This window comes from Heloderma suspectum, chromosome 4, assembly GCF_057233095.1.
Source record: "Heloderma suspectum isolate Gila_16-S chromosome 4, 16-S_ref, whole genome shotgun sequence".
Lineage (NCBI taxonomy): Eukaryota > Metazoa > Chordata > Lepidosauria > Squamata > Helodermatidae > Heloderma > Heloderma suspectum.
In genome coordinates, this window is record NC_139461.1 from 107,664,613 (window position 1) to 107,685,576 (window position 20,964).

The 20,964-nt window shown below is 39.1% G+C and overlaps 1 protein-coding gene across 8 annotated transcripts in view; it reads right to left on the reverse strand.

Moving 5' to 3' along the window:
* Positions 1–20,964, reverse strand: part of NUP153 (nucleoporin 153) — a 58,516-nt gene that overhangs the window by 28,581 nt on the left and 8,971 nt on the right. For 4 of the 8 annotated variants that reach the window (XM_084850282.1, XM_084850278.1, XM_084850280.1 and 1 more), the window contains exons 2-10: positions 11,947–12,163; positions 9,758–10,006; positions 7,528–7,667; positions 7,319–7,447; positions 6,743–6,859; positions 6,569–6,613; positions 6,432–6,485; positions 2,696–2,842; positions 1,906–1,958 (exon numbers count right to left, since the gene is read on the reverse strand). In XM_084850282.1, the coding sequence (XP_084706408.1) occupies positions 1,906–1,958; positions 2,696–2,842; positions 6,432–6,485; positions 6,569–6,613; positions 6,743–6,859; positions 7,319–7,447; positions 7,528–7,667; positions 9,758–10,006; positions 11,947–12,163 (1,151 nt within the window). Of the gene's footprint in view, positions 1–1,905; positions 1,959–2,695; positions 2,843–6,431; positions 6,486–6,568; positions 6,614–6,742; positions 6,860–7,318; positions 7,448–7,527; positions 7,668–9,757; positions 10,007–11,946; positions 12,233–20,964 lie in introns of those variants that run through there. The other 4 variants (XM_084850281.1, XM_084850283.1, XM_084850279.1 and 1 more) reach the window with 2 other exon arrangements.

A 20,964-nucleotide genomic window follows, 5' to 3' on the forward strand; every position in this document is an offset into this window, starting at 1 on the left:
AAATTAACAAAAGAGGATGTATATGCAAACTATATTTCCATCCCAGCTAGACATGATAAGAACTGTAACTTTAAGAACTGGTGCATGAGTTTGCTTTTTTCCTCCTCCCTCCCCATCTCTTTTTTCTTCTGTATTGCATCTTTTAGATTGTAAGCTTGAAGGCAACTGTCTCATTGTTTTATTAATCTGCAATGTGCTCTTGGAGCTATTTTGGCTGAAAAGCAGGGTAAAAATGCTTTACATAAATACACTATCAGATGATAGTCAAAGTGATATGCCAAAATATATACAGGAAAAGGGATTCACAGAGAGGCTGCCCTAAATGGCAAAGGGGTTGGGAAGGTATTAAATCAGGAAAGCAAGAAGCTACAAAAGTTTTTTTGGCAATCTGGATAGGGTGAACTTCAAAGAAATGTCCCTCACCATTTTAGACAGCAAAAGGATATTTATTTATTTAGGTAGATTTAGAGTCCTTAAAATAGCTTACACTTTTTATGAAATTCAGCCGATACAGCAAGTATTGTAAGCTCAAAAAACAAAACTGAACACAACAGGGTCCACTGGAGCAGGAGCCAGCATCTAAGGACCCTTCCCATAGGGCAGCTGATGTCAGTTGGCTCTGGGTAGAGGGTGTTCTCTTTGCTTGTTCCCGTCTCCCTCACTCCTTCTTCCTTCCCACAGGGCAGTTGATATCAGTTAGTGCAGTGGTGTGGGGAAGGGCAGGCAGTCCAACTGGACCAGACCCTGATGGTCTCTTTGCCTGTTCCCATCTCTCTCATTCCTCTGCTGACATAGATGTTTGTGTCCCCTATCTCTGCTTCTAACAGTAAAAAAACAGTGTGAGTTTACACAATCACCCTACTTATCTGTGGTTGGGCTAGGGTGCAGACTTCCATTTATCTCTGGAATGGAATATCTGACTGCTTCCCCGCCACCCAAATTTTGGAATGCTTTGTAATATTTACAACCCCTTACGTAATTTGTCAGCCATTACTATAGTAGTCAAGTCATCGTAATTTTATTCCTAAGTTCCTTTTCAGTTTAAAGATAATGTTACTGCCTCGATCACCTGTTTAGAACAATATCTTGTACATTTCATTTTCCATGCTTGTAATTCAGGGTTCCTGTTTTCTCTGGGTGACATCCAACATTGCACTAGTGGGGGGCAGCATGCGCATTTCATCTTTCTCTTCCCTTCCTCTCCCTTGCAGCACCTGAAAAACTTCTCTGGAGTCAGTGGGGCCTACCAAATATTGTAGGCTTTGCCTTATGGGGTTGCAGTTTGTGTGTGGGAGAATAGCTCGAAATCAGAAATTCCTCCATTCAATTTCAGGCTATTCCCCCCTCCCACTACAGCCCTGCAAGACACAGCCAACAAGTCAGACCCAGGATCTGACTTCCAGGGACAGGCTCACAGAAGGTGCCTCTTCCTGATCTTCAGGAATCCCCCCTGCTCCTGGTCCCACAGCTCACCCTATTCAACAGGGTCCCCTGACTGTCTGTGCAGCATTTTCAGGGTTGTGGAGGGGCTGCCATGTGGAGGAGGGGGTGGGGAAGTCCACCTCTGTCAGCCCAGTTGCATGTGCCTAAATTTGGATCCAATCCAATGTTTGGTAGGTGCACCTGACCCTCAGGAGAGGGGCTTTTCAGGGGGCACAGGGGTATTGGGGGGGGGAGCTGCAGGGGAGAGGAGAAGAAGGGAAACATCTGTTGCACGAGCTTGCCTTCCACCCCCATGACACAGAATATCACTTTAAATAACTGCTTTTCTATTACTACCACCTTCTGGGATTGTTCATATATTCAGTTACTTTCTTTGAAAGGATAGCTGTGCAGAGTTACCAACAGAAAAGCCACAAAAGCATTTATGATAGATCCTTTAGATCTAGGATAGACTTCACATACCTTTCTGATGGTTCTATTTGCTGTTCAACCGCCGGATTTTTCTCCTGCCCTGCCTGTAAAGAAAAATATGCTTCAGGTTTTAGTTTGTTTATTTTCTGATTTGCTATTCCTTAAAAAGAGAAACTAAATGTTGAAGTAACAACACACCACTGATCCTTGTTTACTCAAATACCTCTCTCTGTCCCTCTTTAATCTTTATATGGCTTTCTGCAATAGTACTTCTTTACTGCCCCCTGCTGTCTGAAGTCATACAAATAAATCCCTTCCGGTACAAGCTATGTTTCTTGTTACTAGCAAGGCCCATGTGACTATTCTTTTTTCTGCCTTCATCAATTACTTGCCCTTCCTGCCCAAAAAATAAATTTGGCTGCAGTAGTGTTGAAAACAAAACATTCTGCAGGATCAGACATTCAGTACACAAAATTGCTCTGTTATTTTCAATATGGTTTAATTACCACCCTTTCCCCCACAAACTACTACCCAGATACTTAATAAAATGCAGAAAATTCCCTTTCAGAAATTTCTGACAACTTAAACTTAGAAATAGTAAGGACAGAATTTTGGTTTATTTAATCTCTGAGTATCATCACAATATCCCAAAGATTTAAATAAACTAAGTGCTACGCTACATGTGAACGGGAGATCTGTAACTGGATCTTCTAATGTTTTATCTTGTTTCTACGCTGAGAAACAACTGTTAGAATCCAAATTAGATCAGAGCAGTGGTACTGAGTTGGAGTGGGGTATGGTTACGAATGGTGCATAGACGGATGCCTTGAAATATACATACTTTATGGTTCATCTCTATTCTCTGTCGAAGCCTGCCTGATTCAGTAGCAGATGTAAGAGATGGTTTAAAATATTGTGAACGACTCATTGACAGTGAAACAGTCTTGGGTGTCACAAGCTTCTGGACTGGAGGATATTGGGATTCAGCCTTTAAAGGAAGCAGTGTTCATCAAATCAAAACCCATATGAATAAAACTAATTCATATACAATAAACATATATATGGAAGGCGTTTGGTGCACTAATAATTACAGAATTAGGAATTACTCAGATATCTGTCTTGAACACATTTTTAAAATCCTTTATTTCAAATTACATTTACAATCAACATAGTATTCTCTTTTAATATCCTGCATGAAGAAATTCATATGACTTTGTCCAAACTCACTGTCAAAAAATTCCCATTTATACATGATCATATAACGCCGGTACTTTCCCAGCTGCACTGGCTGCCAGTCAACGTCTGGGCCCGGTTCAAAATGCTTGTATTAACATTCAGAGCCCTAAAAGGCTTGGGGCCAGGTTATCTGAAGGATCGCCTTCTCCCATATGTACCTACCTGAAACCTACGATCATCTTCGGCGATCCTTCTCTGGGAGCCCCTGCCAAAGGAAGTGAGGTGGGTGGCCAGGAAGAGGGCCTTTTCTGCTGTGGCACCTCGGTTGTGGAATGAGCTCCCTAGAGAGGTTTGCCTGGCATGTACGCTGTACTCTTTCCAGGGCCAGGGGAAGACCTTTTTATTTTGCCAGGAATTATAGCACTTTAGTCTTTTAGCTCTTCTGTTTTAAATTTGTCACTATATTTTAAATCTCTGCATTACTGCTAGATTTTATGCTGGTTGGACTTTTATAGAATTTATAGACTTTTAGTTTTAATGCTTTTATATTTTATATTGCTTTTCTGCTGTACTTTTAGTTTTAATTTTTGTGAACCACCCGAAGAGCTTTGGCTATTGGGTGGTATAGAAGAGTAATAAATAAATAAATACCACAAATTAGGCATGTATCTCAAATAATTAGGCTGAGGCTGCAATCCTAATCACATTTAGTAGGTAGTAAGCCCCACTGGACATAGTTACTTTTGAACAGACATACATAGGAGTGTTAGTCATTTAGTTAGTCATCTGGGTTGCCATTTCACCTACACTAATAAAAGGAAGTAGCTGATTTCAGTGCAGTGATTTTTAGAGGACAGAAAATTCAAAAGTTATTTTTCAAAGGATAACCCATGAAAAACTTTTAAAATTCTGTTTTTAATCCTAGCATCCCACTAATCCCTCTTCCCCAACTATTGATAAGTGAAAGGGAATGGGGCATGTACACCAACTCTGTTGGGCCTATTACAGGATCAGAGTTCAACTACTACAGGGGAAAACAGAAACGGTACAGAAACCAACATCAGAACTAAGTTTACATTCTGTTAGATTTATAGGATTGGAGGTCAAATATTTAAAGAGTTGGAGTTCAAACAAAGTTACGGTTGAATAACATCACTGTATCCTCTTTACCTCCCTTTGGGCAATTCTCTAGAAAAAAATGTTAGCTGCAGTTACCTGTAGTGTAGAACAACTACACTGTTCCTTAAAGCCAACAAAGCGGCTACCATGAATTTTGAAATTAATTTTGTTCAGCTGGAAAGGTACCAAAACCAATACAAATTATTTGCAAAACTGTGATCTTACTAGGGCCTAATTTGCCGGGGTGTGTGTGTGTACGTGTGCGCGGGAAAGAAGTATGCAGACAATTGGGTTGGATCCAAAGGTGCCTTTCTGTAAAAGGGGGAGGCTTGGAGCCAGCAGAGGCTTCTGCAAACTGAAGTGAGGGAGAGGTGATTTTTGCTGATTTTTTCTTTCTCCCTGCAGCTCTTGGCACCACTTTCCATGCTGTTTCCAAGATTCCCCCAACCCTCTGGAGCAGTTTTTCTAGGGCACAGGAAGAAGGGGTAGTATTCTGTGATTTTTCTGAAATACCCCATCATACAGTATTTATTTCCTAGACACAAATGCCTATTACTAAGAATAAAACCAATGTTATACAGTGATGCATTCAGCAAATGTATGAGTTGTATTCAGCAAATGGCAAAAGTAATCTGAATTTTTAATCATCCTTACCAGTAGTAAGTGGAGGATCTGGATTGCAAAGTAATTGCTAAATATTATTTACTCAGAAAAAATAAGAACTTAGCATTTGTAAATACTGTTTTGATGAAGTAGTCTACTTCCTGAAAGTTCTATTTAGTATGCATACGATCTATATCAAGCTACTTCCAAATGATGATGTTCACTGTGAAATTTCATTATGACTGAAACAGATCAAATCATTTTTTAACGTTCTAATAATTTGATTACAGTGAAAAAGTAAGTGCCATACTAATATAACAAGGTCTTCAGAATACTAACTGTACTACACTACTGACATATATAACAATTTCACTCAAGAAATTAAGTGGATGGTTGACACCTCACTTGCTTTGGCAGCAAAGAACTAGCAAGCCACTCTTGGCCAACAATTTCTGTTGCCAAGCATTTATTACATTATGAATAGACAATTCTTCTTTTTTCCACTTAATAACAGCTGGGTACAGCATTAGTTTTCTGTCTGACATCTCCAGTATCTGCTGCCCATTAGTGTTTATTGCTTCAGTATGTGACATTTACAGCCTGAGAATTTAAACTAAAATGGTGTTTGCTCACACAAAGCCAATGCTACAAACTGTACTTTCAGGAAAAGGCAATTAAATGAAAAATGATGCAGTATAAGACTAAACTGATTATAACAAACATTAATCTAAAATCTTTAGTCCCTTAGCTTTAAACTCTTTCTAGAACTAGCACAAAAATGCCAATACTTAAAGTCAGCATGGACAGTTCTTCTGTGTCTCCTAAAAATCTGGCCATATAGGAAAAGGGTAGGATATGAAAAATCCTGTTCTACCTTTCATGTTTTATTTGTTAATTTCTTCCATTTATGCTTGTTAGTATTTGAGATTCCAAAGAGAGGCTGTGTTGAAAGACTTTATAGCTCTACAACCCCCAACCCTTGATGGGAGCATTAAATATAAGAAGCTAGGAAGAGTGCATTTTGTGAGAGATTTTGACATACTCTTATTAATATAAATTATTTTCTAAAAAGAACCCTTTGCAAAGAGATGCATTTCCTAAAGCCTACTATACCTTCACCTTGAACATTACAAGCAGGTGATAAAAAGGGGTATTAAAATATTGGGAATGGGGCTGCTACATTTCTCTTGGAGTACAGCCTGACCAGCTGTATTTTCACCCACACCATGTAACTCATTAGACAACGAGAGAGTGAGTAAACTATGTGAGGGGTTTGCTTTCTCCTGCAAAGCATGCCTTAACATGTAGCACTTCTAACATGTAAATCTATGTCTCTTAATTTCTCCTTGTTGCACACTTTAATCTGGATGACACACACTAATATGTTAGGGATGTTAAATATAGAGGATACAGATTCAGTGCAAGATTTAAATGTCTTCGTCCACTCTTGGCCTCCAACTCTAATTGTACAAAACCTTTTGTTAGTGTTCCAATAATATTTGCTCTAGGTTACAAATCTGGAAATCAAGCAAAAATTTTTTTTTAGCAGAAGTAGATAAATGACGTAAAACCCCTATACTAGAATCCATATGGCAGTTTCATATCACCTGTACATATCAAAGATCTAAATCACTTTTGTATTGTTAAGAAGCAAGTAGGATTGAGGTTGAAAAATTTACCCTTTTCCTTGGTGAATGGAAGTCAGTGATATTCAGCAAACTTTGTTCCACTGGCTGGAAAACAGAACACAAAAATTAAGAAGAACTGTTTTAAAAATAAAATTTCAATGCATTAAAAAATGTGAAGATTAACTTACAGATGTCAATGAAGAAGAAACAGAAGAGGGAATTCTTTTAGCATCCTGTTGAATAAGCATTACAGTAAGTTAAATTATAGGTATACAAAGCAAGATTTTACCTAATGAAATAAGATATGTTTATAAAATTTCATGTTATGTACTGAAAATAACTTTTCAAAGAGAGCAATTTACTGCTAGTGGGCTTGACATCTTCTCCAAAGACTGCAAGATGCGCCGTGCAGTGGAACTTGTCACTCCATAGGACTGTGCATTCACTTGCTTTGCTTTCATTTGCCTTCTTATTGGTGTCTGAAAAATTAACATTATACATGTTATAACGCTTGGTTCTAACCTTTTTATCTACATGTTGTAAGAATCAGTTTTCATGATGGCTCCCAAGGTTCTAGAACAGATTTGGAAAGATAAGAGTGAAATATGTTCACTGTGGCTCAAGCTAACTTAACGGGAGCTTTTCCTGCCAACTTTAGAGCAGACCCAGCATCAGCACCTGCACAGCGGGGCAAATGCTGGAGCCCACCAGGGCTGATGCCAGGATATCAAAACAATTATTATTTTAAAATTTTAAGGGTCTGGCACTGAAGGCACCCCCCACCCCCCAAGTATTAACACAATAAAATAATCATATGCTATTCAAATACTCTGAAAATTACGAACAAGGAAATTTATACAAGCATGATCAGTATGCACAACTTTCCCCATTCTCTTCCAACTCTCATCTCCTCCCTAGATCATCAGCATCTTTCTTACCTGGTAAGGAGTAATTCGTAGTTTAGACTGCCTTGCTGCTGCAGCGGCACCACCATACGTGGTTTTTCCAGGATAAAATGGAGAATTCCCAAGCTGACTTGTCTTAAGAACTGATGCATTACCAAGTGACTGCAAAGACACAGTGATATCTGGTTAGTAAGGTGGATACAGAAATAATGTGGTTAAACCAAGTATTGTTCAGTGCTTACAGGGGAGAGTGCTCCAAAGGCAGATAGATTAAACCCAGGCTTTTTAGAGCTGGTGGCTGAATGTTGAGAAAGGCGGACAGGTCTTTCAATATCCGTAGACCAGAGAGGTGGTATTGAAACATTTCTTGAAACCGCTACATCTAAAAAAAACAAAAACAAAACACCCATGTGCGCATAATTGCATCAATATCTTACTTACATTATAAAATGTATTTTAAACCAAATATAGCAAAGAAAACCTTATATAAGTCATTACTATGAAATTAAGCACAATTTTAAAGCTTTGTCCCTAACATACTCAGACTTTACAGAGTTTCTTGAATGGATTGCTTGATCTGTTCAATGTAACAAGTCCCAACTCCACTCACAAGTCCAGAACTTCTTCAGACACAAATACATTAGTTTTCTGCACTGAGGTTTTAAGTTTTATATTATGTTTTATCATGTTACATTTTATTGTTTTAATTTCTGTGAACTGCCCAGAAGCTTTGGTTGTTGGGTGGTATAGAAATGTAACAAATAAATAAATTAACTCTTGGTTAAAAAGGGAAGATCTGGAGATGTGCATAGGACTTTCTCCTCTTTTCCTTTTCTCAGAGAACGAGTATATAACTTGACAAGTGAGCATTTATGATGAGATACAGATTATCATTATGTGAAGGTCTTCATAGTTTAAATTTAGCAGGTCTTTGTCCCCAAGAAAACACACTACACACTTATTGGTGGCCACAGGATAATCATCAAGAGAAACAGCACACAAGCAGATACTCTCACCCTCTGGAGAAATTCTACACTGCCACTGCATGGACTACATATACTACATGGACTTTCAACTTATGCTGTAGTTGAAAGATCTTAAGTATTTGAAAGATTAAATACCACTGAAATATAAATAATTAAGGTTGCAATCCTATGCATATTTAGACAGAACAAAGTCCTACAACTCCCAGAATTCCCCAACCAGCTGGGAGTTGCAGGCCTTTGTTCTGTCTAAACATGCATAGGATGGCCTCCTAAGCCAATGTTAATTCTCATTAATTTTATATTTCTGAAATGCAAAGATTTATACAACAATAGTTACAATAACCATACAACTAGAGGCCCATGGACAATGTTGTGACTGAAATGATTCTGCCCTCCCATGAAGATCTTTGGAGGTAGCTCTGTTCTAGGTTCTGCCACCATCTGAGGTGGGTTATTTATGTAAAATATTTCTAAGCTGCCTTTCTGGGCAGGAGCCTTCCCAAGGCAGCTTACAACAATATAATAGATACAATTTCATAAAAACAAACAAACAAACAAACAAACACTCCTTCCCTCATGTGATCACTTCAACAGCTTGTAAAGACCATACTGTTCCAATGGGCTTTTTATACTGCCTAATTTCTTTTTCAAGGATTAGATTGTGATGGCTGGCTCTGGTTACTGTGATTTTTATATACTATTACATTTTATTGATTGCTGTTCTTATCTATTTTGTTTTTAATTTTAAATTGTGTTTTGTTTTTGCTTGTGAGCTGCTTGGGGGGGTCTTCACACTGAAAAGCTGAATCAACATGTTAACATAAACAGGTACCCTACCTATCTACCCAAGCACTCCTTCCATCAAACGAACATTTGGTTAAAGAGCAGGCTAAAGAACAGTGGAATGTTTGAATTGCCCCCGAAAAAGAAATTACTTCAAAAACCAAAGGGCCAAATGACTTTCAGATTTCATCTCCTTTTTTCTTTTAACTGGTGCTTTCCCTCCTTTGCTTCTCTCCCCTAGCTGCTGCCTCACATGATCCTATTCCCTCCCCCACCCTCCTTTAGAGAAGTTCTATTTAGCTGTCATGACTAATAACCATTTATAGATCTGTCCTCCAGTTTATTTACTGTTTAATAAATGGCCCCTAGGCACAACTTGATGGCAATAAAGAGTTAAAGCACTGTACCTCAAAATCATTGCCCAAGTGTCAAACAGTTATCAAGGTTACAGGAACATCATATGCTGTTTCTATGTTCTCTTGGACTGGATATTGCTAATAAGTCAAAAGTGTATAGTATCCAGTTTAGACATGACCTGGAAGCTGTAACCGTTGGACTAGTAATGCTTACAGTAGCTAAATGTATAGCCAATAATTACCATTACTGTATTAATCTCTTCCTAAGGCAATATCAATGTGATACAATACAGCTCCCAAGTCACATTATGGTATAATTATACAAACATTCTGGTGACATTTGTTACCTTTATCAGATGCCCTTGAAGAGAAGCCACTTGTAGTTGAGATGTTGTCATCATCATGCTGAGAGGTAGAATCTTTCATTTCCTTTCCAAGCGAAAGTCCAGAATTATTAATTGGAAATGCAGATGATGTGGAGGGTTGACAAAGTGGTGGTGGGGAATCCAACAAGTTGCAGTTAAGATGACCCCGATGGAGAGAGGGTCTTGTTAAAATATCTGTGAAGTTTAAACCAGATCTACTTGTTGAGGGCTCTAAAGAGGAAAAAAGCAACATAATCAGAATTCTCTTAAGTAGCAAATGTGTGTACAGAAGTCAAGAGCTAATAACTATCAACAGTAGTTCTAGTGGCAAGCTTTAAGTGTAAAAAATAGATGATATGCTAAATTTATCTTGTACCACATACATGCATGTAAGGTTTCGCTTATCCATCTGAAAATAGCTACTACATTTATTCCAAGTACTACATTGCTATAGCACAAATTATAGCACTGATGATTGCACATTAGTTGCAAAGTAAAAAAGGAGTATCTTTGCAAAGCTAATCTATACTTTACTGCTCAAATAGTTTCATAACTGCATATTTTTATAATGTGACAAGTTAATCTATATGCACAGAAGATCATAAATTCAACTAAGTTACTAAGTGAGTTCGTTAGGAGATAAGATGATTGTTTACCTACCCATGTGCAAATAAATGCGCATAGAAAGTTTAATCTTACTATCTCTCTAAAATATAATGCATCACACACATCTGTCTTCGGTACCTCTCTATCAAGGGGCAATGAAAAAGGGAACACATGATTAATGCTTTCTCTTTCCAATAACCCTAATGGTATACTAGATATTGGGAAGATACCATTTGCTACCAACCAATACAAAAGATTACCAGTTCAAGTCTTTAGTTCAATTTCAAACAAAAGATCAATAAAAGGCAAAGATAAACTAATCAATGTATTGTTGGCTTTTAAACTTTATGTTGCAACAACTTTTCTGATGGGGAGAATGGGTTACATTAAAACATTAAAAATAGCAATGAACAAAACTATCAACGGAGGCTTGGATCCAAAGACCTGTGTGAGAGGAGGGTGAGTCAATTTCTCTTTCCTTACCTGCAGCCCCCCATAAACTAGATCCATGTGGTCGGAGAATATCCAAAGTGTTTTTGGGTGTGTGCAGTGGGAGGGGAAGGACAACAAGAAATTGGTGATACATTGGTCTACTGCTAATGTAGCATGATCTTTGGAAACATGCCCATTTATACTGCATTGAAGTAAAAATATAAGCCAACCAAGACAGGGACCATGTTGGTTCTCTGTTCAGCTCTTGGCATACTATGAATATTAAAAATCTATAAAACCATTGTTACTGTGACTAAGGAATGAGTATCTAGGTCTACAAGATTTGAGAGAGCAACAAGAGACGTAACCTGCCTTAGGGTGCAATCCTATGGCCGCTAGTCAGTGGCTAGACAGCCATAGGATTGGTCAGTTTCCGGGAACTGACCTTGGAGCCCGTGCTCTGAAATCAGTTCCCGGAGAACACCCCCCCTGCTCCTGCTGCCTTGTAGGTGGTGCAGATCGTCCCTGGGCTCCGCGCTCAGAAGAGCAGCAAGGAGCAGGGCAAAAGGGGGCAGTCCTGGGGGCAGGGAGTGCGTACGTGCCAGTACGATGCTTCCTATGTGTCGTCCAGCCTCCCCACCCTGTGCTCCGACACCCTGCGCCTAGACAGTCGGAATTGGCCATCTAGCTGCAAATGCAGGGAGGCTGGAGGTGTAAAGGAGATGATCCCCTCTGCGCTCCTCCCACTGTGCATTGGATAGGTGGTCGCCTCCGAGTTCGGAGGCAGCTGCCTCTCTACATAGGATTACTCCCTTAGTATCTCTAATGCTGCTTAAAATGTTGGCCTCAAAAATGAGTGTAGGGTAGTCACTACTAAAAGAAAATGGGAGTTTGCTGAAACATTATATCCAACACATCACCATAATGCCTAAAAGACACACAACAGTAACAAGATGTCTGCAATTATTATTATTTAAATGGAACACTAACACATTATTTAAATGGAACACTAACACATAGAAAACAACATTCCAGCTGATCAATCCATAAGCAAGTATTTGAGATTTGTAGAAATATCTCTTAATACAACTTAGAGAAGATAACTGTAAGGTTGAACAGAATCAATAGTCTACCTTCTAAAGTAATTCTTGTTGGATCAGGAGTGATTCGTCCATCAATTTCAAGGGTATTGTCAGCAATGTCATCTGCAAAGGCAGGGTGGTAATTTACATTCTCCTCCAGGCTCCTTTGTTCTCTTGGGGATGTCTCTTCGTTTTGTTTGAAGTATCTCTGAAGCCAAGTTGGAACAATACTCTTCACAGATTCCTTCACAATATTCATAATTCCCTGCTTTAAATAAAGAATGGCTTTAAATTATATTTGGAAGCTCTGTTACTAGGTCCAGTTTACTAAGCTAAAAATCTGCCTTCAGCATACCAAAAACTAAACTTAGTTGGCAGCTATTTAGAGTGTTATCAAACTGCCTGAAATAGCAAATCTCAAGACTCTTTTGTAAAAAATCTTTTGCTAATAGTCTCTTATAACTTCTACTCAAATTGTATTAACGTTTTGAATTGTTGTTTGCATTATGAAATTAAGACATTAACCTGTAATGATTTCTCAGTTCAGTCATCTAGCACACAGAAACATTCCTAATGAGCAGGTCTACAATTTCACTCACCATGATGAGTGTTCTGATACCCTCTGCCAACTGTGATGCGCCCCCAGTTTCCTCCCAACCTTGGAGTTGGAGAATAGGGATCCTTCTCATAGCTGAGCATGTCCAAGGCACAGTGCAACTGTAAGGACACTCCTCTTCCCCATCTCCAGCTCCATTTTGGGAGGACCACTGGAGTTTGTTTTGGTGCTCTGCTTCGGAGGTGCCCCACGTGCCCAGATGTGCAGTGTAAAAATAACAAGTTCAGCCTCCAGCTCTACTTCTGAGCTTGAGAGCAGGATGGAGCTTTTTTTTGCATTGCACTTCTGCATAGCACGATCTCAAGTTTATTCCCCCAAAACCTCCCCAGCCCCAAGCTTGTAACTACAGCAGGGAACATGGGATTAGCCCTAACCCTGTGCTGAGTTCCTGAGGCATGGCATGAGGTCAAGGAAAAGTCTCCATCCTACAGGGGAAAGCAAAATCCTGGCAGCCACAAATTTTTGGTTGGCTCCAAAGCCAGGCAAAATTTGTGAATCCCCTGCTAATGTATCTTTTGGAAGGGAAGAAAAGGGCATAGCTCCTGTGTGAAGGCATACAGGAAAAGCAAGACTACACTCCCAACAAGTAAAACTATTTTACCCACAGGATTGTTCAACCATTCAAGAAAGGTCTTTTCCCTCTGATAAACTCAATACATTTGGCCTTTAAGGATTCTGAAAGAAAAACAAATGAATGAAGGTTCTTGCATTTCTTGCAATGAAGACTATTTATTGCCTTCATTCAGCATGTTCTCGGGGAATACTGAAATTTTATTTGCAAAATAATCATGCCTTGTTTCGGTCTATTCAGTCTGATTTCCTGTTTTCATTTCTGTTATGTCAAATGCAGCCTATCAAAACTGAGAAATTAGATGAGTTAACCATATATGTATATTTTAAGAATACAGTTTGTTAGACAATGTATACTACCTAAAATGTTGTTACTTTCTCCAATAGTTCAGAATTCTTAAACATCCAACATAGTAACCCTTTCATTCCCATTTGTTGTCTTAAGCATATGCCTAACATGTTTCATTAATTAATAAAACTAGTCAGGAGACTAAGAGTAATATACAAGTTTCAGCAACTATCCAAGAATTCAAACCACTGAACCAAAAGAAACAAGGTAATTTTAAAGTATGTTTTTCAATCTTTAGTGAAGATGTAGAATAGGTGGAACTAGAGATAGATAATTTCTATATTCTTGGGGTGGGGTTGCTCTGTTTTTCGAACAATGGTCTGGAGGCCAGCAGTACATTTTGCCACACAAACTGGCACCTCCACAAGTGGTCAGGCTCCATAATAGAATGTGGCACCATCCAGCATTAGGAGCATCGCCATACCCTTTATTAAAATTTGGTAGTGTTGTTGGAGGCCAGGTATCTGAGCTTATTAAGGTCCATCTCCGTACAACAATATTTCCCTACAGTACACAACTAATGGTACGTCAACTAAAAAAAGACTACGTGATGCCCTTTATGCCCAGAAACAATATAGAAAGGTTGAAATAAAGCAAGGCATGAATAATGCATGACAGTTCAGCAAAATAAAACAGCAGAATATGGGAGCAAATGGACTCAATTGAAGTTTTAGAGTGCTTTTTCTAAGGAGAATGGGTTTTTGTAGAGTAAATGATCTATGGTTGGCAAACCTTCCCACCCAGATGAAAAACATTTCAGATCAGTTCAATGGCTCCAAGAAAATAAAAAGGAAAAGATGATAGAACCTAAGCTATATGATAAAATTGTTTTGATACCAAGAACGTACAGAAAATGTTTTCTGCACACACACAAATATACAAGATAGCAGAAAATAAGTTTACTATTTTACTTTTCACAGAAGCCAGTGAGGTTGCTGCAAAGAAGGGAGGGGGGAGATCACATGCATGCACTCCTAAAAACTGGCTCCAATTTGGGACCAGCAAAAGATTCCAGACACTTTTCAAAGGAGCACACAGCACATACAACAATCCAGTCTTCATTAAAGTTACTTATGGTAAGTCATACACAAAAAGATTTTTTGCCATTATAATCCTCAACATTATATTCTTTATTAAAATGAAGCCTCTTAGGCTATTAACTTGAAACTTGGCACCCATGATCTACGTAATGAAGTCTACCAATTGTGCCAAATTTCAAACTGATTTAATCAAAATTATCACAGATACAGCAAGCTAAAAAAGTACTGAATATTGACACATTTACCCTTCTATCTCACTTTTCGGACAGGCATGTTATATGTTTGTCAAATTTTGATGAAAACTACCGAAGTACTTTATTCAGGCTTCTCAAGGAAGGCAACCCTTAATTGGTTTGGCAAAAATCTGTGCAGCGGTTCCAAAGATATTAAGGTTTTCCTGCCCATTAAAGCAAGTGGCAGCAATTGCCAGCAAAGTTATCCTGTACATGTTCACTTTTATTATGAAGCTAGAATGGTGCCAGTACTCCAATGCTTTCAGAGGGATTCTACATTGCAGAAGGATTCTAGCTGATTCTATCTACCAGTCCTATTTCTGTAATTATGGAATGGGATCTCACAGGATCAGACTACACATTACTATATGAATTGGAACTCCAGCATGGGGAGAGTAGATGGCTTCTTGCAGGAGGGCAACTCTTTTTGGTCCTGAGGAGCAGCCATAGGAGATTGTGAGGAACTGGGGGGTTGTTGTGAGGCAATTCTGAGGGAGAGTGGAAGATTTGAGAGAAGAGTGAATAAAAGGCATCAGCTAGATAAGACAGTGTAAGAGAACTGCAACTAAATACCGTCATACAGCATTCATTTAGCAGCAGCAGCTTTGAGGCCAGAGAATGGTAGGCTGAGGCTTACAGCCACATTCCAACCCAGGGCTGTGAAGCAGCAGAACCCCTCCCACTTTTTGTTTAGTTTAGTGGTTTACCTTAAATTGAATAGTTATCTAAGTTGTTCCTATTGCTTCCATTACTCTTTTGCCACCCTTATTAAATACATTCTTCTCAACAATTTTTTTTTACTCTCATCCGTGTTTTTATTATTTTTCAAAGTTTCATAGTGGTGTTTTTAATTGGTAGGTAATTTAAATAAACATACACAACTAGACTACTTATATTTATAGTGGTTTAGGTAGAATTAGTTACTTTCCCCCCAAAGAACACAAGCCTATGCAAGATCCACTAAACATACTAGAACTTATTTCTGTGTAGACTGGCATCAATTGTGTGATGAACAATTGCTTGAATTATTAAAAAAGTAACCCTTTTACTCAAGATCCAAAAATTCCTTATTTCTAATGTTTTGTTTATTAAGAACACAGCAGCAATGCAAGGGTTACAGAACTCTGTCACGTAATCTTCCAGGTGAAGGAATGCCCTTCAATGGACAAAAGCATACTGTGCTATCATCCAGGATCCCCTGTATGAATACATGTACACTCTATTACATGTCAATAAATGTACATGTACATAAATAAGCAATCTCCATACAGTGTACATAGATTGTATACATGTTCAAAGTTACATGTGAATAATTGTACATGTGCACAGATTGCATGTACATGAAATGTAACATATGAACACCCCAGTCCTCTCAGCCCCTCCTACACCACTGGGTTGTTTTGAAGATAAACAGGGAGATGACGAGAAGCATGTAAGTCACCCTGAAGAGTTTCCTTGAGGACGAAAGGTGGGGTAAAATGTAATGTTTAGGAGTTTAATTTGTGGATACTGAGCACATCTTTTTGACAACTGTTTATAGTTATTTCTTCATAATTTCTTATTTAAGCCAAGCATGCCCAATAGAGTTCCCCAGTGTTCTCACATGGAGCTGGTAAAATCCAACTGTCTGTTCATAGCAAAAGTGGCAACAAGCTGTACCTGTTGACTTGTAGCTTCTGTTTTTGGAATTTTAAACAAACTACCATGATAATTATACTGGCATAGGAGTTTTCCTAATGTAAATATTAAGACTTCGCTGAGGGTTAGGAGACAGAAGTTAGAGAACTAGAAAGGGTTGGATAAATTCGGTTTTGTGAATAGCCAATAAATACATTAAATTTCATTGAGATTAGGCTGTGTGTGTGTGTGTGTGTGTGTAATTAGCTGTTAAGTGCAGTTCTATCCAGTGCAGTTCACTGTGTATACCCCTGAAGTGAACCCCTGAACACTGTCAACCAAGACAAGAATGAGGTAGTTTTGAGGGCTGAGCAAATCTCTGCCTGACAGAAAGATCATTAATGAAGAGTGGGAGAAAAATGAAAAATATACGCTACAACCCTGTGCAGGCTTACTCACAAGTAAACCTTTCTGAACACAGAGGCACATATCTATTCATTTTTAATCATTGAATGTAACTAAGACATGCATCACTATGCCCAGATTTTTTGATGTTCCTGTTTTGCTAGCTTTTACACATCTTTACTGTTGTGGAGTAGTGTTGAGAGAATGCAATTTGTGGTTTCTGTTTTTTAAATTGTTTTTAAATTAAGTAAGTCCTTCACGGAGTCTTCGCCAAGGCAGAAGCTGTCCTGGGCAAACGCAGGGAACAAATTGGAAGGGAGGAGTTGAGACTAGGGAGGTGGGACTAGGTCAAACAGCCCGATCACATGTTCCCTGCCTTGCTCTGGATGGTGGTAGTGGGGGTCATAACCCATAGTGGATGCCTCCTTGCGCAGAAGAGCGAGACAGTGCTTTCCATTATTTTTTTCTTTATGTTGATAGAGCCAAGATAAGGTTGTCAATTAGCAAAGTACAGAAAGCAGGAATTTAGGCCATTCCTATTTTAAGAACAGTTGTTGTTCAGTCATTCAGTCATGTCCGACTCTTCGTGACCCCATGGACCATAGCACGCCAGGCCTTCCTGTCCTTTAAGAACAGTAAGGCCATATAATCATGTCCCATAATGTTCCATAGAGTTTATTTTTCTTTTCAATGTGCCCCCACTATGAATATCTTTTTAGAATTAAACCAGATATACTGCAATAAGCAGATATTGCATTTGTCAAGCCCTGTACTGCAAGACATTCAGATCAAAAGTGTCAAAGTTAACCATGTCCTTTGTTTAGTCTAAATCAAGTTCAGCTTGCTGTAAAAAGGGTGGTTGGGAGGTGATCAATTGACACTAGTTAGTCAAGTACTGCCAAATATTTCAGTAAGCCAAGTGAGGCCTATAGCATCATTTAAGAATAAGGTTACTTGTCAAGCGCACTATAGAGCCAGTTGTTAGCAAATGCTTGGGTATATTTGCCCCATCTCTAATTTACTCCAATTGTACCACAGCATAGACATACTACCCCTGGGATGCCCACACTAAGCTTTCCAAAACTATGGATAATGGAAAGGGGCATGATAGATAGGACTACGATGCAGCTCTTCTTGCCTGAGCTCTGACTATACTCTCTACTCTAAGAAGAGCCATGGTGGATCAGACTAAGGGTCGATCTAGTCCCAGCTTTCTGTTCACACAGTGGCCAACTAGCTGCCCGCGGGGAACCCACAAGCACGACATGAGTGCAACAGCACTCTCCTGCTCATGTTCTTTAGTGACTTACATAGGCATACCAGCTGGGATACTGGAGGTAGCATATAGCCATCATGACTAGTAGCCATTGATAGCCTTATCTTCCATGAATTTGTCTAAGCCCTTTTAAAGCCATCCAAATTCGTGGCCATCACTACACCTTGAGGTAGCACATTCCATATTTTAACTATGAGCTGTTTGAAGAAGTACTCCATTTTATCTGTCCTGAATTTCCCATCATTCGGCTTCATGAGATGACCCTGGTTTCCAGTATTAAAATAGAGGGAGATAGATGATACTGCCCTCAGAGTTCTTATGGGACCAAATAATAGTCTTTTCTCCTTTCCATAGTCTCACTGAACCCATTTCTCCACACTACGCATAATTTTGTATACCTGTATCATATCTCTCCTTACTTGCTTTTTTTCTAAGTTAAAGAGTCTCTGACGTTGTAACCTTTCCTTATCAGGGAGCTGCTCCAACCCCTCAATTGTTTTATTTGCCCTGTTCTGTACTTTTTCTAACTATACAATATCCCTATTTATTTCTTAATTATATTTCTATACCACCCCATAGCGGAAGCTTTCTGGGTGGTTTACAAAAGTTAAAACGTTTAAATACAATATACAAAGTTTAAAAACCATTTACATAAAAACATATGGACAATATATAAAACAACATACAACTAAAACAACTTTGAACTAAAAACATTTTTTTTAAAAAAATCCAACAATAAAAACACAGCTTAAAACAACACAGCTTAAAACAGTATACAAAAGTCAGCAGAACCGACAGGAGTTCTAAAAAGGGAAGGCCTGCCAGAATAATAGTGTCTTTAATGCCTGCTTAAAAACCTTCAACGAGGACAGCAGGCGCATTTCAACCAGCAGGTCTTTCCACAACTGAGGAAAGTAAAAGGTCCTCTTGTGTGTGGCTGCCAGTCTCACATTAGGCAGCCGCAGCAGATAGCCCTCAGAGGACCTTAGGTAGCAGACTGGGATGTAGGGGAGAAGGCACTCCCTAAGGTACCTTGGACCTAGACCATGTAAGGCTTTGAAGGTAAGAACCAGCACTTTATATTTTGCTCAGAAACAAATTGGCAGCCAGTGTAAAGATTTTAAAACTGGTGTAATATGGCCTCTACGGGATGTCCCAGAGACCAACCTGGCTGGCATATTTTGTACCAGTTGAAGATTCTGAACTAAATATAAAGGCAGCCCCAAGTACAACGCATTGCAGAAATCAAGCCTAGAGGTTACCAGCGCATGTACCACCGTTACCAGGTCCACACGTTCCAAGAATGGCGGTAGCTGGCATATCAGCCAAAGTTGATAACAGGCACTTTTCACCGTTGCCTCCACCTGAGGTGCCAGGAGTAGGGTTGGGTCAAGAAGCACCCCCAAGCTATGAACTTACTCCTTCAGGGGGAGTGCAACTGCATCCAGAACTGGTTTTTAGATGCAGTGACCAGAACTGTACACAGTATTCCAAGCATGGTCGCACAATAAATGTCTATAAGGGCAGTACGATATTGCCAGTTTTATTTTCGATGCCCTTCCTAATTATGTCTAACATGGAATTTGCCTTTTTCACAGCAGCTGCACATTGGGTCGACATTTTCATTGAGCTGTCCACCACACCCCAAGATCTCTTTCTTGGTCAGTCACAGATCCCATCAGAGTATTTGTGAAGATGGGATTTTTTGCCCCAATGTGCATCACGTACACTTGCTTACATTGAATCACATTTGCCATTTTGATGCTCTTCACAATCCTTTTTTGTTTTAACCATCCTAAATAATTTGGTGTCACTGGCAAACTTGGCCACTTCACTGCTCACTCCTAACACCAGATCATTTTGAAAAAGTTAAAAAGCATTGTTCCTAATATAGATTCCTGTCAGACCCCACCATTTACACCCTTCTACTGGGAGAACTTACCATTTATTCCTGCTCCCTTCTTGCTGTTCTTTAACCACTTGCTGATCCATAAGACGATCTCTCCTCTTATTTTATGACTGCTAAGTTTGCACGGTAGTCTTTGATGAGGGACTTCATCAAAAGCCTTTTGGAAGTCCAAGTAAATAATGCCTACTGGATCACCCTTGTCCACACGTTTGACACTCTCAAAGTACTCTAAAAAGTTAGTGAGACAGGACTTACCTTTGCGGAAGCCATGTTGATTCTTTTAAAGCGGGGCTTGTCTTTCTGTGTTTTTATTAACATTATCTTTAATCATGTTTTCCACCAATTTACCCAGAACAGACATTAAGTTAACTGGCCTATAATTTTCCAGCTCCTCCGAGTCCCTTTTAACAAACTGGCATTACATTGGCCATTGTACAGTCCTGTGGTACAGGGGATGATCTTCAGGACATATTACAGGTTTTTGTTAGAAGATCAGTAATTTCAGATCTGAGTTTTTAAAAGAACTCTGCAATGGATACCATCTGGGCCCAGTGATGTTAGCTTTCAATTTGTCAGTAAGGTTGTGAACATCATCTCTTGTTACCACTTTTTCCCTCAGACTCCCTTCCTGAAAACATCAGTTCAGGCACAGGTATTTGCCCCTACACCTTCTGCAGTGAAGACAGATAAGAATTCATTCAATTCTCTGCAATCTCATTACCCTACATTAACTCCATTGTCAGCCAATGGTGAAACAACCACAGCTGTTTTCCTGCTTCTGAGGAATATTTATTCTTTATTGTTGGCCTTGATGTTCTTAGCAATGTGCTCCTCAAAATGCTTTTTTGCATCTCTTATTGTCTGCTTACATTACCTTCGTGCAGGTTTGTGTTCCTTTTTGTTCTCTTCTTTTGGGAAAGACTTCCATTTTCTGAAGGAAGCCTTCTTTTCTCTAATAGCTTCTTTGACACTGCTCGTTAATCATGGAACAGATAGCATTTCGGAGAAAGCTACCTTGGTAATCCTGGCTTTCAACCTCCCACCTAGCAACTTA